This window comes from Carassius gibelio, chromosome B18 (assembly GCF_023724105.1).
Source record: "Carassius gibelio isolate Cgi1373 ecotype wild population from Czech Republic chromosome B18, carGib1.2-hapl.c, whole genome shotgun sequence".
Taxonomy (NCBI): Eukaryota; Metazoa; Chordata; class Actinopteri; order Cypriniformes; family Cyprinidae; genus Carassius; species Carassius gibelio.
Window position 1 is genome coordinate 17,061,291 of NC_068413.1, and position 17,229 is coordinate 17,078,519.

The 17,229-nt window shown below is 39.2% G+C and overlaps 1 protein-coding gene across 4 annotated transcripts in view; it reads left to right on the forward strand.

The window, feature by feature from the left end:
• LOC127977279 (SH2 domain-containing adapter protein F-like) overlaps positions 1-17,229 on the forward strand; it is an 83,896-nt gene extending 66,667 nt beyond the window's left edge. For 2 of the 4 annotated variants that reach the window (XM_052582088.1, XM_052582089.1), the window contains 4 exons: positions 875-985; positions 9,759-9,870; positions 9,951-10,070; positions 13,967-17,229. In XM_052582088.1, the coding sequence (XP_052438048.1) occupies positions 875-985; positions 9,759-9,870; positions 9,951-10,070; positions 13,967-14,153 (530 nt within the window). In that variant the 3' untranslated portion in view covers positions 14,154-17,229. The remainder of the gene's footprint in view (positions 1-874; positions 986-9,758; positions 9,871-9,950; positions 10,071-13,966) is intronic. The other 2 variants (XM_052582090.1, XM_052582091.1) reach the window with 1 other exon arrangement.

Genomic DNA, 17,229 nt, shown 5'->3' on the forward strand with positions numbered 1-17,229 from the left:
GAAAATCATCTGAATCCCTCAGATTGTGTTTCCTAAGAATCAACTTGTTGCATCCTACAAAAAAAATCTAAGAAAGAGTTTGCTTATGCACTTTTTTGTGTCTCATATTTGAATTAGGCTTTAATATACTCTGATATAGTGAGAATATGTAGAAAATAAATCTCTCAGTTTAGAGCAGATGCTGAGGATTCTGATGCTTGTGGTGTAAATCAGTCAGATCTTTCTAACAGTAGAGCAGATAATGCTCTAAATATGAGTCTGTGTTCTATATCTCCAGTAATGTGTTTCAGTAAGATGAGATGTAAATGATCCGCACATATAACACAGAGATCAAGAGCTGAAGAAATCAAGGCTCCTCAGAAGATGTGAGATGTTCTGGAGGCTTGTGAAGATCACTCCTCCGCTGAGGAACAGTGAAAGTAAAGCTTCTGGAAACAAACGCTCCTCAAAAGATCCTGAGGATCAGATTTGAGACTCTAAAACATGATTGATGGAGAATCAAGTAAAGCTGAGCTGCTTCAGTCCAGGTAGAGTTCATCTGGAGATATTACTGACCTTATTCTGACCTTTACTTGATCACAATCAGACAAGGTTTGACACCAGAAGCTCCAGCTGAAGAGACAGAAGAGATGAGGAGATATGTGTGAAAGTTTTCAGTGGTTTTCTAGAGTTAATCCTGAGATGCTTGTGTTTGACCGGCAGAATCCTGAGTGCTCTCCATCACTGTTTGTTTCCTGGTTCCTTACTGTTTCCTGTTTCCTGTCTGTGACTGTTTGCCCTGCTGACCTGATCCTGCCTTCACTGACGCTCCTGTCCTCTTCTCTCCTGCCTTCCCTCTGTCTCTCTCTCTCCTGTCCTCTGCTTCTGTCTGCAGTGGAGATTAAGGTCATTAAGGATCTGCCGTGGCCTCCTCCGGTCGGGCAGCTGAACTCCAGTCCTCCGCTGATGGAGGCTCCGTCCTCTCCGGGAGACCAGCTCCAGCACGGTGTGTCCAGCCTCATCCCTCACACACGTCCTCCTGTTAGACCTCTGTTAACGTCTTCACAGACAGGGCTTGGACTAAAACAAAAAACATTACTGATGTCCATCTTGATTTAAAACAAAGGCACTAAAATATTTATGACTTTTATTATCATGCTTTTGATTTTCATTTCACTTCCAGTTTCTTCTTCTTCTTCGTATATATATATATATATATATATATATATATATATATATATATATATATATATATATATATATATATATATATATATATATATATACATACATAAAATCATTTAATCGTTTAGCAGACGCTTTTATTCAAAGCGACTTACAAATGAGAACAATAGAAGCAGGTCAACAAGAGAACAACAACAGTATACAAGTGCCATGACAAGTCTCAGTTAGTTTAATACAAAACGCATAGCCAGTTTATTTTTATATTATTATTTTATATGAAAGACAAGAAAAGGAAAGGTGCTAGTATTAGTTGGTTAAGTGCTGGCGAAAAAGATGAGTCTTTAGATGTTACTTGGGAGGTCATTCCACCAGCTGGGCACAGTCCAGGAAAGGTCCGTGAGACTGATTTTGAACCTCTTTGGGATGGCACCACAAGTGTCGTTCACTTGCAGAGCGCAAACTTCTGGAGGGAACATAAGATTTAACCAGTGAGTTTAGGTATGTTGGTGCCATGGCAGTGGTCGTCTTGTAGGCAAGCATCAGTACCTTGAATTTGATGCGATCCCAATCGAAAGGTTGTGAGTTCTAGTCTCGTGCCGGATGGAATTGTGGGTGGGGGGAGTGCATGAACAGCTCTCTCTCCACCTTCAATACCACGACTTAGGTGCCCTTGAGCAAGGCATCGAACCCCCAACTGCTCCCCGGGTGCCGCAGCATAAATGGCTGCCCACTGCTCCGGGTGTGTGTGTGTGTTCACTGCTCTGTGTGTGTGCATTTCGGATTGGTTAAATGCAGAGCACAAATTCTGAGTATGGGTCACCATACTTGGCTTAATGTCACTTCACTTTCACTTTCACTAGATGGATAAGAGAAGTGGTCCCAATACTGAGCCTTGAGGATCCCCAGTAGCAAGGTGGTGAGACTTAGAAACATCACCTTTGCAAGACACACTGAAGGATCTGTCAGAGAGGTAGGACTTAACCCACAGGAGAACAGTTCCAGAGATTCCCATCTTTCTGAGGGTGGACAGGAGAATCTGGTGATTAACAGTGTCAAAAGCAGCAGACAGGTCCAGTAAGATGAGTACCGAGGATGTTGAAGCTGCTCTTGCCAGTCGCAGGGCTTCAGTAACCGAGAGCAGAGCAGTCTCAGTTAAGTGGCCACTTTTGAAGACAGATTGGTTGCTGTCCAGGAGGTTGTTCTGTACAAGGAACATAGAGAGCTGGTTGAACACAACTCTCTCAAGTGTCTCTGTAATGGATGGAAGAAGGGAGACCGGTCTGTAGTTTTCTAGAAGCGTTGGATTTAGAGGAATGGGCTTGCCCGAGCCTGCTTGAATGCTGAGGGAAATGTTCCAGAGTGAAGAAAGGAGTTGATAATGTGAGTAAGTGAAGGTATGACTGAAGAAGAGATCGCTTGAAGGAGGTGAGTGGGGATCGGATCAAGTAGACAAGTAGTAGGATGATTGTACAAGATGAGTTTGGAAACATCCATCTCTGAGAGTGGGGAGAAGGAGGAGAAAGAGTGTGCATCGGTCATTGTGAAGTTGTCCTCAGTCTGCGGTGTGGAGGATTGGTCACTGATGGGTCTTGTCCTATTTTTGAAGAAAACTGCAAAGTCGTCCGCTGTAAGAGTCGATGGAGGAGGTGGTGGTGGTGGATTAAGAAGAGAAGAGAAAGTTTTGAAGAGTGTCCGAGATAGTTGTTAAATTTGTTGTGGTAGTAGGATGTTTTAGCAGTGAAGACATTTGCAGAGAAGGAAGAGAGGAGAGACTGATACACATTTGGCAATTTCTGCCATTTCCTCTCTGCAGCCCTGAGTTTAGAGCGATGTTCACGGAGAACTTTGGACAGCCAGGGGGCAGAAGGGATGGTGCGTGCTGGTCTAGACAACAGTGGGTAAAAGTTGTCCAAGCAAGAGGTTAAAGTGGAGCAAAGAGTGTCCGTAGCACTATTTGTGTCCAGAGCTGAGAACTGAGAGAGTGAAGGAAGTGAGGATGAAACCAAAGAGAATAGGCGAGATGGAGCGAGTGAGCGTAGGTTCCGTCGCGTCCTGTGTTGGAGTGTGTGACGCTTCAGGAGTCTACAGTGTCCTCGGAATAAGAGAGAAACAGACTAATATTAGCGTAGATGCCATTCTTCTAATGATGTAGCAAGTACATCGGGTGTTATGGGAAGTGTTTCCGGTTCCGGTTTACCTAATTAATGCAGCCTAAAAATGCTAGAAACGTGGCTTTCTAAGGAAAGATTGCGATCAAATAGCACACCTAGGTTCCTAACTGATGACGAAGAATTGAAAGAGTAACCATCAAGACTTAGACAGTGTTCTAGGTTATTACAAGCAGAGTTTTTAGGTCCTATAATTAACACCTCTGTTTTTTCTGAATTTAGCAGTAAGAAATTACTCATCATCCAATTTTTTTATATAGACTATGCATTCCATTAGTTTTTCAAATTGGTGTGTTTCCCCGGGCTGCGAGGAAATATAGAGCTGAGTATCATCAGCATAACAGTGAAAGCTAATACCATGTTTCCTGATGATATCTCCCAAGGGTAACATATAGGTGTTACCCCTCCCAGTGGTACGAGGAGTGTGAGAACAAGTGAAATTAGTGGAGAGGGCTGCAGGGGTGGCAGTATCTTCAGGTTTGATCCAAGTCTCAGTCAGTGCCATGAGGTTGAGACCTGAATGAGTAGCAATAGAAGCAATGAAGTCTGCTTTGTTAACAGCAGACTGGCAGTTCCAGAGACCAACTGGAATAAAGAGCGTAGTAGTAGAGGTCAGAGGGACAGGCCGTAGGTTTGTCGGACAGGCCTTCCTGTGATGTTTATGCCATTCTCTCCGAGTGTTAGTAGTGATAGTAGAGATCTGAAAGCATATAGTGACTACAAGTGACCAAAATAAGTATTTGAGAACAAGCTATACAAAAAGTAAGGTACCTGAAGAAAGGGGGAAAAGGCAAACACAAAACCAAGCGCCACTTTCAGCAACGTATTTACCAGGGTAAGACACACAATTTAAACCAAACTTTCTTAGCAATGACGATCACACAGTAGTCTAATGAGAAAACAAGGCAAAACACTTATAAGCTGCTGTCCTTCTCTGCTGCTCGGCTGTTGCTTCTATTTATTCTTATTAGTAGTAGTAATAGTGTCAACTTTTATCTGGTGTTTGACATCCTCTGTTGAGGATGGTTGTCTTGTGCTGTTCTAGCTGCTGGAAACAGGTGAAGAGCTTTTGGACTCGTGAAGCACATTTGCTCAGATAAAGTTAAAGTGCTGCTGTGAGATTTAAGCCTCTTTCTTGCACTACCGTCCAAATTTAGCATTTGCTTCCAGTGAAGCAGAAAATGACAGAAGGCTTGAGTCCAGCGCTCGGCGTAGATCCAGCTCGACTCTCTCAAACAGCTTCTGCTCAGAGGTTTAGTGTTCCCTTCACGGTTTACTACAATCAGCAGGTTCCTGACTGCGTTCAGTCCTCAGACAGGGCACTGTGGAGAAGCGATTGACCTGTGGAGATTACAGATGTTCAGATCACTTGACTAAGATTCACGTTTCCATTTCAGGCGTGTTTTGGAAAGCTTACGCTCACATGTCGCCATATAAGCAAAGAATGCTTGAAAGTGGTGTTGTGTGTCACCGCTGGAGATCCAGATTTATGTGTGCAGAGGTGAAGAGCAGGTTTGTGTTTCTGCGTGTGGATTTGAGCACATCGGGCGGCTGTAAACTAACCTGCATTGATCCTTTCCTCCAGAGATTAACCGTAAGACGATGCCGCCGCTCCACTTCCTCGAAGGAAGAAAGAGTTTCACAGAGATCAGGGAAATACACTGCAAGTCATGCTGTCTGCACAATCCCCAGATACTAAAACCCTTCCAGTATTAACATTTTTGTTCATTCTTATTAAGAACTGAATTAAAACTGAAACAGAAATTAAACTATATCTAAACAGTAATATCTAAAAACTATTGAAAACATTTTCAATAATTTAAATAAAGCTGAAATAAAATAAAATATACACTGTAAAAAAAAATACAATTCACTTATTTCAACTTAAATACTTCAGTTCAAGTTAGTTATATATATATATATATATATATATATATATATATATATATATATATATATATACTGTATATGAACATGCTGTGTGACTTGTCATAGCACTAGCATATTATTGCTCTGTTGGTGGTTTTGATTGCTTCTAAGTCACTTTAGATAAAAGCGTCTTTTAAATGACTATATCGTATGTTAATAATAGACATGATATCAAGCAACTTAATATTGAGAATTGGTCGCTAAATCTTACCATATCTGAAAACACTACAACTATTCAAAGCATTTAGTTAATTTAAATAAGGCTGAAATGAAGTAAAATATAAATATTAAATTAAATATTTACATAAAAACATCAACTGAATTTTAACGACAATAAAAATAAATAAACTAAATATTAATTAATATATTTTTTTTAATTCATTTGTTAATTTAAATAAAAATTTAAATATTACATGAATCTTGAAGATCTTGAAACTGAAATAAGCAGAAGTACTTGAACTACTACAAAAAAAAAAAAAAATTGACGTTTAAACAGAAAATAATAATAACATTGAAAATTACAAAAGCGCATAACAAAATTAGTAAAAAACAAACAAAACAAAAGCACTATCAGCACATGTAGGATTTGAGAGTTAGGTCTATGTCATAATATTAAATCTCCATATCATCGGGAAGAAGGAGGCGGGAACCGGCGCACAATCAAAACATTTTAATAATTCAAAAATAAACACAAAACAGCGCACCAGCCCCTCACGGACGACTGGTGCACACAAAATAAAAAGCAAACATAAAATATGGCCCAGGCCTGGTCCTCTCTCGTCCTTCACTATAGTCGCTCCAGTTTTATATCCTTCCATCTCCTCCGTGGGACTCAAGACCGGCGGTGGGGCGCAGGTGCAGCTCATCTCCAATCACTACACCTGGCCTCACTCCTCGTTCCCACACCTCTCGGCCCCTATATAGCACCTGACAACCTGTCGCATCAATCTGAAGAGACTTTCACTTTTTTCAGCTTCTTGATGAGCCAGAAATTAAATTTGCATATAAATATGGTCAAACTCTTTTGTCTGCACAGAGAAAAGCCGGCGCTTCTTTTGTTTTGGCGTCTGAATTAATTGTTGCTTTCTTCTGGGCTCATATCTGCCTCATGTCTCTGTGGAATATGAAATAATAGAATTAAAAGCGATGTCGATTTAATTCTGTGAGTGTGACTGTGGGGCTGAGCCTGTATTCTGTATTCCTGTCTTTAATGAAGAGGCACAGACGTCAGAGATCTTAATCGCTGGCTGTAATCCAGAGACTCTTTCTTCTGATGGAACTTCCACTAGTCCATTAGTAAATGAGAATTAATTATCAGCTTTAATTAGTGAGAGTGTTCAAAAGTGGGTTACGCTTGGTGTTAACATCTTATCTGCTTCACTGAAGAGTTTCTAAATATTTATTTCCTTTAAAGTTACAGTTGAGAATTGACAGGAAATTATGTTATAAACTGGATCAGAAAAACTTGATCTTAACAATAATAATAATAATAATAATAATAATGAAAATTTATATAATAATTAGCCCACACACTTTATTAATATAAATAATTTAATAATAATAATAATAATAATAATAATAATAATAATAATAATTTAATTAATCTTCATATTAATACTGTGGATGTTGTTGTTCCTATATTCTAATAATAATAATAATAATAATAATAATAATAATAGATTATTAATAAAAAAAAATATTGATTAACCTACACAAATAATAATAATAATAATAATAATATAATACATGTTTTTCTACTAATAATAATAATGCTATTGTGTGTGAGAATAATAAAACATTACATAATATTTAAAAATATACATTACAATATATACAAATAATAACAATGTTTCTATTACTACTATAACTAATAAAAATAATAATGTGTGTGAATCAGTTCGATTCAAGAACGATCTTTGCAAATTCAGAACGATTCGATTCACTTTTTGTTTATTATTATTTATAAGATATTCTTTTCTTATCCCTTACTTTGAAATAGCTGTAAGAAATCAAATACATTTGTAATCTATATATTTTTTTTTTTCCTAATGGGAATTTATGATTGTTTTAAATACGACAAACAATTGTTTCCTTTTTTCTTTTTCTGTTTTTCTGCACAGAATTAGGTTTAACATATGCTTTATAGTTTATGTACTGAAATAAATGATATGTCAATTAGCACTGCATCATTCATAATTGTGTTTATTGTTTTAATGTTTCATAGATGTCTTTGTCCATGTTAGGCATTTCCTGTCACAGGATCACTTCACTTCTCATTTTCATAAAATAAAATGCTGTAGTATTTAAGTTTTCGTCTCCATCAGCGATTGATGATCCTGAAAGTGTCTGTTTTCCCTCTTTTCTTTGAATAATGCTCAGTCCGTCTTCTCGTGTAGTTGTGTAATGTGCTCTGGAGATTGCTTAGAAGTGACACACTTGTAATACACACTATAAATATCTTGATCCCTTCAGCTTCTACACTTCTGTCCCTGGCGTTCTTCTGCTGTTTTAATGAAGATGAGATGAGCGTCTGTCTCTGTAATAACACACACACAGTGGTTTCATGGCTGTATTATTTAGAGGCCTGCTGATGAATTAACCTGATCATAAACTCACCATAAACTCAACCAAAAATAATTAAAAGACTATTCTAAAAATGTCAGGACTCACTGTATGAAGCAGAATATAGAAGAGAACTCACAGGACACGCCCACACACTGTTGCCAGCGGTTACCGTCACTCATGTTGCTGCAGTGCATGACGAGGTCAGAGAGGCTCTGTGATGTCGCCACGGTTACAGTCGCAGACGCTGGGGTCACGCTGGGGTCACAGCCGGGCCGTGTTATGACCGCACTGCTGTAGGTTCACTGTGTGTTCCTGAAGCATCTCTCCTCCGTCTCTGAAACACACTCTTCTCTGGAGAGCGTCGGATTGTCCTTTACAGTTAGGATCCGCTCGAGAGGTTTCCATGGTAACAGATCGTTTCTCCGCTGACGAACAGTATATGACAACAGTGAACAACAAATTATTCCATCTCACACTCATGCAACACACACACTCACACACACACACACACACACACACACACACACACTCACACACACACACATACACATACACACACACACTCACACACACTCTCACACACACACACGCACACACTCACACGCACACACTCACACACACACACTCACACGCACACACTCACACACACACACACACACACTCACACACACACACACACACACACTCACACACACACACTCACACACACACACACACACACTCACACACACACACACACACACACACACACACACACACTCACACACACACACATACACATACACACACACACTCACACACACTCTCACACACACACACGCACACACTCACACGCACACACTCACACACACACACTCACACGCACACACTCACACACACACACGCACACACTCACACACACACTCACACACACACGCACACACTCACACACACACACTCACACACACACACACTCACACACACACACAGACTCACACACACACACATACACATACACACACACACTCACACACACTCTCACACACACACACACACACACTCACACACACACACACACACTCACACACACACACACGCACACACTCACACACACACAGACACACATACACACACATGCACACACACAGACACACACACACACTCTCTCTCTCTCTCACACACACACACTCACACACTATATATATTTAGTCACATATCAAAAGTTTAATCATACATATACACTTTTTTGGGTTTTGGGGAGCCAGTAATATTTTCTAAAAGTTTTTTTTTTTTTTGTGTGTGTGTGTGTGTGTGTGTAAAATAGTATTACAAGTATCTGTTTTCTGTGTGAATCTGTGTTAAAATATAATTTATTTCTATTTCAACAAACTTGTTGCCAATATGTTAATGATGATGAGCGATGACTAATGAGAGAGTGTTGTTGTACAGCCTGAGGTTATTAATGTTTCTGCTGCACACAGTATAAAGCGGTTCAGATAAAGCTGAGGGTCAGATGACCACACGGTCACACAGACCGAACATGTCTCTGTGTGTGTGTGTGTGTGTGTGTGTGTGTGGTCTCATACGGGACGTCCCGTGTTCCCTCTCGTCCTCATGAGGATGTCTCAGTGTTCACAGACGTCACTGGATCGAGTCTCGGCTCAGTAAATAGTGTGAGTAATGATGACTCCAAAAAGACATTTAGATACCCAGATGATGCTCTTAAATAACCGAAAACCTCAACTGTTGCAGCTTTAATTGTGTTGAGAAGAGGAAGGACAGAATAAGCTTATATAATTCACACCCTACATGATTGAGTGCATAAGTGTGTAGTGTATAAGTGCACGGTGTATAGGGCATCATTAGTGACGCAGCTATAGATCAGTTATGAGCTGAGCCGTGCTTATGTGTGACACGTCATCAGTAGTGTTGTGTGTGTTTCTGCCGTTACAGTGCAGTTTGACGGCGTGGAGAAGGATCTGAAGCACTCGAGCGGGAGGATGAGCTCCAGCGAGCCGAGTGTGGGCGAGCGCATCGACCCGGCCGTGCCTCTGGAGAGTCAGTTGTGAGTCGAACACACGGCAGACGCTTGATGAAGGCTCTGCCGCTCTTCCTCACTCACGTCTGTCGTTCTGTGCTCCACAGCTGGTATCACGGAGCCATCAGCCGCACGGACGCCGAGGCTCTGCTGCGCTTGTGTAAAGAGGCCAGTTACCTGGTGAGGAACAGCGAGACCTGCAAGAACGACTTCTCGCTCTCGCTCAAGTAAGAAGATAATCATTACTCTACAGCCACTCACAACTAGTGCTGCGGCAATAAACCCATGCATTCACTCAAGTCTTGATTCGATTCACGATTAAAGCTCTGATAGGTTCAGCAGGAGCTCTTTCTCTTACATGACCTCTGACCCCTTCATCCCAAGCTAACCTTTTATCTTTTACCTTAATGATGGCTCATATGCATCCTCAGCATAGAGCGGTCTCCTCTCTTCAGCTCAGACGGAGAGAACTGAATTCAGAACTGAAGAATTAGCTTCATTTCAGCTCATAGATGTGAATTTGTACTGAGATTATAGGAAGACGAGTTTACCGAATTCAAAGAAATTCAACTGTAAAGAGAAAGAAAGAAAAAATAAATGCACAGATAATATAAATGGATAAATGAAATGAATACATTAAATGAATGAATAAACAGTGCACTGAATAAATAAAAGCAATGAATAAAAAATAAATAGTAAAATAAGTAAATTAAAAAAAATATTATTATTTATTAAAATTAATACATTTTTTAGTTTATCATCATTTATTTCTTACAAATAAATAAAATTGTTTAATGTTAAGTTAATATTAAGTGGTATTTATATAGTGGCTTTTTATACATGATACTGTCAATATGGTTTAAATCCTGGATAATTAAGTGTTTCCGAACATATTGAGAAAGAAAGAATGCAATGAATAAATAAATACATTAATAAAATACAATGATTAAATACAATTAAATGATGAATAAATGAAACAAATACTTTTAATAATTAAATACAATTATTAAAACAGATACATTAATTGAATGCCATGAATAATTTAATAATTTAAATTAATGCATATATAAATGAATGATCTGAATTAGAGAGTGAGTCAGTGATCCAGTAAGCACTTAGACAGTTGCTAAATCCTAAACTGCAAACTATTATACTACTTTCTTTACCAATATCTGTTTATGGCATAAATAGTAAGAGTAATATTTTAGCACCTGATTCTGAAGTCACTTGCTTCATTCAGCCATACGACTACTGCTGGTTTTAGTTTCATATTGAAAGTATGTTTAATAATTCTATATCTTCTGTTTAAAACATTTATCATAACTTTATTTACGCAATCGTATCTACAGTGAACATGCATTCATTACATATCTGAGCTGAATAAATACAATGCATAAAACAGTGTGTTAATACATCCCACTTTAATAAATAAATGGCAATAAATTAAAATGCGATAATAATAATAAATGTCACTTCAGATGCAGCTTCTGCAGTGCAAAGATGGCTTTTGATGATATTGATTATCCTAATAGCACTTATTGAATAAATACATTTGCATTTATGCATTTAGCAGACGCTTTTATCCAAAGCGACTAATATTGCATTCAGGCTAACAATTTGTTCCCTGGGATTCGAACCCACAACCTCGCGCTTGTTAACGCAATGCTCTACCACTTGAGCTACAGGAACATTTTACACAAATTTTACATTTTATATATATGATTTCTTTACTAAGGTTAGAATATGTGTCCCTGGAACATACCCCCCCCCCACCCCCCTCTTTTTTAGGATTATTTTTCATATCTGAGTGACTCTATAACGGCGTCTGTAGGTGGTTTGTTCATGAAGAGCGTGAGTGAAATGGATGAGTCCAGTCTCTAAGAGATCTTAAAAGGCAAAGAGGCTTCAGCGCTGGCCTGCTTTATAGCTGAGGGGAGTGAAATAAATCTCCTCTGAATGGAGGGAGAGTGAAGGTTTATGAATAGCCGTGTGTTAATGTGCATCCTCAGCAGGACCGCGAGCGCTGTGAGCAGACGGAGAACGGGTCTCTGCTCAAACACACTCTTTGGGTCTGTGATTTAAACACACACGATCAAACCCAGCTCTCATGTGCATTTACTGCTCATCTCATCTCCAATAAAAGCAGCAGCAGGTTATCATCTTCCACAGAGTTAGCGTCATAAAACATCAATCTGCACGGGTTTAATTAACATCGGAGGCTTTCCTCTGCACACTAATGAAGACTGTATTTTAAAGAAGTGTTCTGGGTATATGTTTGATTAAAAAATAATAATAATAATACTATTAAATAATATCTCAATTTAAAATCACGGTTTTCTGTTTATATATATTTCACCAGTGTCATTACTCCACTTGATCCTTCAGAAATCATCTTTGGTGAGCAGAAGAGGCTCTTTCAGAAACATGAAGAATCTCATTGTTCCCAAACTGTGTGTGTATACAGAAACACTAATATTTGCTATCACAAAAGAGCTGCCCATTTCTGCTTTTAGAGACATACAGTACATTCACATCTACACGTTCACTCTGAATCATATCAGTGAACACCGCAGTGAAGCTTTCAGATCTATGAAGTGAAATTAATCCTTGGATTGAAATAGAAAATAATGATGAAATATCTGATGTTAAGACCACAAAGGGTTTGGTGTCTCTCTGTCTCTCTCTCTCTCTGTCTCTCTCTCTCTCTGTCCTGCTCATTCTTTGTTCATGTCTTTGATACGATAAAAGCTAAATCAAATCCTTAAGAGGAAAAGAATAGCAGTCTTTAGCACAGAAATTTCCATATCGATGCACTTAAGCTTTTTCAGACATTTCCAATGACCTTAGACCTGTGTGTGTGTGTGTGTGTTTGAGAGACTGAGTGAGTGTGAGAGTGTGTGTGTGAGTGTGTGTGTGTGTGAGTGTGTGTTTGAGAGAGTGAGTGAGTCTGAGTGTGTGTGTGTTTGGATGAGGAATAGCCGCAGTGTGTGTGTGTGTGTGTTTGAGAGAGTGAGTGTGAGAGTGTGTGAGTGTGTGTGTGTGTGTGTGTGTGTGTGTGTGTGTGTGTGTGTGTGAGAGAGAGAGAGTGTGTATGTGTGTGTGTGTTTGCTCTTGTTTTTGTGTCATATCAGGACACAACTCTGTATAATGACATGGGTATGACACAGGTATTACAAGGAGAGGGTGACTTATGAGGACATAACCCATGTCCCCATTTTTCAAAACACTTATAAATCATACAGAATGAGTTTTTTTGAGAAAGTAAAAATGCACAAAGTTTCCTGTGAGGGTTAGGGTTAGGTGTAGGGTTGGTGAAGGGACATAGAATATACAGTTTCTACAGAATAAAAACCATTACACCTATGGGATGAACACACTTTACACAAAAACAAACATGTGTGTGTGTGTGTGTGTGTTTGCGTCGGTGCTGGCGGCTCTCAGGGGTGCGTGCAGCTCAGAAGTTTTCTGGTCTCTCTCTAATGATGATGAAGAGTCGTTAATGACAGGCAGCCAATCAGCCGGAGAGCAATGGGAGTCCTAAACTGAGATGGGAGGAGCACTTGATTTATATTTAATGATAGCAAAGATAATGACTCTGAAGCATATTCTCACCAGAGAACTTTCATTTAGAGAATTATATATAGAGTTTATATTGATGTGTTTATATTGATGTGTGTATATATATATATATTAGTGGTGGACATAGATAAAAAAATTTAATCAAGATTAATCTCACTGTAATCTTGGAATTAATCTAGATTAAAATGGCTCATTTGAATTCTGCCAAAGGCATTCATAATATGTGTGTTACCCAAATAAAATAATGAATAAAAGTAACATTAAGTCTTTGAGAAGGGGTTTCTCAAGCTAGGTGGTGCATCAAACCAGGGGCTCATCTCCTTTTTCCAAAATGCATCACAAACTGCTTGAGAGAGCTCTAAACTAATTCCACATTGCACAAGGTGCAAACAACCTTACTCCTGTTACACACATACTCCGTCTGCCAATGAACTGCTCCAGAGTGCTGCCGTCTGACATCTAATCACAGATTGTTTTAACCTGCTCTACCTTTAGTAATCGCTGCTCTCCATCTTCATCTACATGTTCTCTTCTCTCTCTCCAGGAGCAGTCAAGGTTTCATGCACATGAAGCTCTCCAGGACCAAAGACAATAAGTACGTACTGGGTCAGAACAGCTGCCTGTTCGACAGCGTTCCTGAGATCATCCACTTCTACTCCAGCCGCAAACTACCAATCAAAGGGGCCGAGCACATGTCCTTGCTGTACCCCGTGGCCATCCGGACACTATAGAGGCAGAAGCGCTGCAGAAGCAGGACGTTCGTTCAGCGTTTACAAGACAACGACAAACTAAAGTGCTACTGAGATCCCGAAGACAATAAGGGAGACTCCTGGACGTCGCCTCCGTCTCGGACGCGGTTTCACTGTCCTCCAAATGCCTTCTTCGTGATTCCAGACCCGTTTTCTTCTCATAAGTGGATCTTTAGTCTTAGACTTGCACTCACACTTAATCTCCACTGTTACACACTGTACAGAAACCCGAAACTCGCTTGGACTTTACTATTCGGATGTGTATAGTTGCAATTGACGTTCTTCAACATTAAATCGTCACAGTAAACGAACAAAGACACTGAATCGTACTGTAGCGAAACCTCATCGCCTGGACTTTCTGTGACGGTATTGTCAGTCAGTTGGGTTGGGTGAATTATTCATTATTAAACTTTAACATCAGATCATACAGAAAAATAAACCTCAGAAGACTGAAATCGAGCGTTCGGCATTTTCCAGTTAAGACCCACAGATGTAAAGAGCAATCGATACGCAGACAGATTCATTAAGTCCCTTAAAATAGCAGTAATAGAGCAGAGCGAGGGGAGAAGAGATGGATGGTGCCTTTCAAGTGCACTTGGACCGGCGGCTATGCAGAACAGCGTGAGAAAGGACCTTTTAATATAACGTTCAGAGAGAGTCACTTCACCAGAGTTTAGGATGATCTTGACCAAGGAGAATGAAATATTCCTGTATTGTCTACCTCAGAAAATCAATTGTGTCCGTCCATCTGCCGGTCGATAAGGTACAGTGACGTTACAGATATCGATCGTTTAACTCTTTCAGTCTCAAATTCCCAGCAAGCTTTGCCTTTCGGTTTGAGAATAGCTTCTTCTTCACCCGAACGCAATCAGACCTTCATTTCTGTGCTGGTGTGACTCTGTTTGGGTAATGCCTTATACTGTAAGTGCATGGTTTAAAAAAGAAATCAAATGGAGAACGCTGCAGTTCGATGAATGTTTAGTGGCTTTAATTTATTATAGAATTTTTTTTTTTTATATATATTGCTATATATATTGCTGATGTCTTAGTCCAGGTAAGACAATGTTTTTCAGCCTGTGTGTGTGTGTCAATAATCTGACCTTAAGTGTCTTTGCGATTGTCTGTCTGAATACACTGATTGGATGCTGTTTGCCATGGAAACCATTTAGAGCAGCTCAGCCAATCAGAGCACAGATTTGTCCTGACCCTTCGTCTGACCTCTGGTTTTCCTTGTTTGCCATCATCCAGTTTCTTTTTGGTTTTTCTCTCACAGTGAGTGTGTTTAAAGCATGTCCGACACACTTGTGGTACAGATGTAAAGCCTGTATGATTGGTTTACCTTCATGTACCTGATTGATGTTTTTATTGTTTATTTATCGTTGCCTCTCTGACATGATCTTTCAACCCTTAAAGGGACAGCTACACCTCCAAAAATCTAAATTGCCATCATTTACTGACCTTAATCTCATTATTTTGCTGAATGTCTTCAGCCGTTCTTTTCCATACAGTAAGAGTTAATTGGCGAAGTTTCTTCTGCACACCAAGGCTGCATTTATTATTGAAAATATGGAAAAATCTGTAAAGTTGTGAAATATTTTCACATATTAAAATAAATCTGTTAAAGTGTAATTAATTTCTGTGATGCTCCGCTGTATTTCCAGCTAACCGCTCAGTATCTGTGGATCCCCAGGAGCGATGCATGTGAAATGTGTTTGTGTTTGTGTCAGACGGGCTCAGGAGAGACTCTTCTAGATGTCATTCTGTAGAAACATGCTTTAATAAGAGCAGAGAGCACAGGTCACACTACAGAAGAGAAAACAGAGAATCAAAGGGAAGATGAAGATGAAGAAAAAAAATGTATGTAGCTACATTAATTGTTTACAACCACTGACCTTTAAAAAAAGGTCTAGATAGGATAGATATGTATTCATCACATTATCACAGCACAGGAATCGTTGCAGTTGCTTTAAAAGTCTTTGGAGATCTCAGTATTGCAAATGTATGAATATCATTGCATTATACAACAACATCTACCAAGTGCCATTCATTTTAAATAGATTAGTCACAAGCAAAACGGTTGCAAAAAAGTTGGCTTTTAGATTCGAAATGAGGTAAAACAGTAGATATGACGAGAAGAAGACAAAATGTATTTGGTTGTTAGAACATTAGTAAACATTACTCTGAAAAATAAAGCTGCTTTATTGTCATCTGTTGTACCATGAGGGGGCTTTAATATCCCTGAACCTTTCATCACACAAAAAGGATTATTAAAACGTATTTCAGACTAAGAAATAAAAAAAAAATATTTTAAAATAAATAAATGAAAACTTCTGGAAAGCTTTATTTATAATTGCTGTCCATTTGTGTTTCTGAACGATGCACTGCATCTGTAAGACTTCAGACATCCACCAAAAACACCATGTGTTCAGATTTGAGAATGAATCTGTGCAGTGGAATCCATACGTCATTCACCATGACCTAGGTGTTGATGAATATAAAGTTTGTTTTAGGACTTTATTTAAGGGATTGGAAAGACAGCTTACTGGTCAGCATTAAGATTTAAAGTAACATTTTCTATTGATTATATGTAAACAGATGAGATCAGGCATGTTAGTTTAGAAGAGAATGAAACATTGTAGAAGTGACAGAAGAGTAAAATAAAAGAGTGAAACATCAGGGGGACCAGAGAGAAGAGGACAGAAATGAAGACTGTGATGAGGAATGGAGGAGACTGAATCTCTAGCTTTATTTCCACTTGTCTGTGTGGAGAAATGCGTCTGCATCCCATGCTGACAAGAGTACTAGTAAAGAAGGAGTGTGTGTGTGTGTGTGTGTGTGTGTGTGTGTGTGTGTGTGTGTGTGTGTGTGTGTGTGTGTGTGTGTGTGTGTGTGTGTGTGTGTGTGTGTGTGTGTGTGGATTTCATATGTCTGAAATGGGCTTGTTTTTTTCCCCATATCTGTACAGTTCCTCTCGCCAAATGTATATATGCTGAATGTATTGTTTGGGGACGTAGAGACTTTGAGATTCTGACAAATAAAGTTCATGGGTCGAACTAAA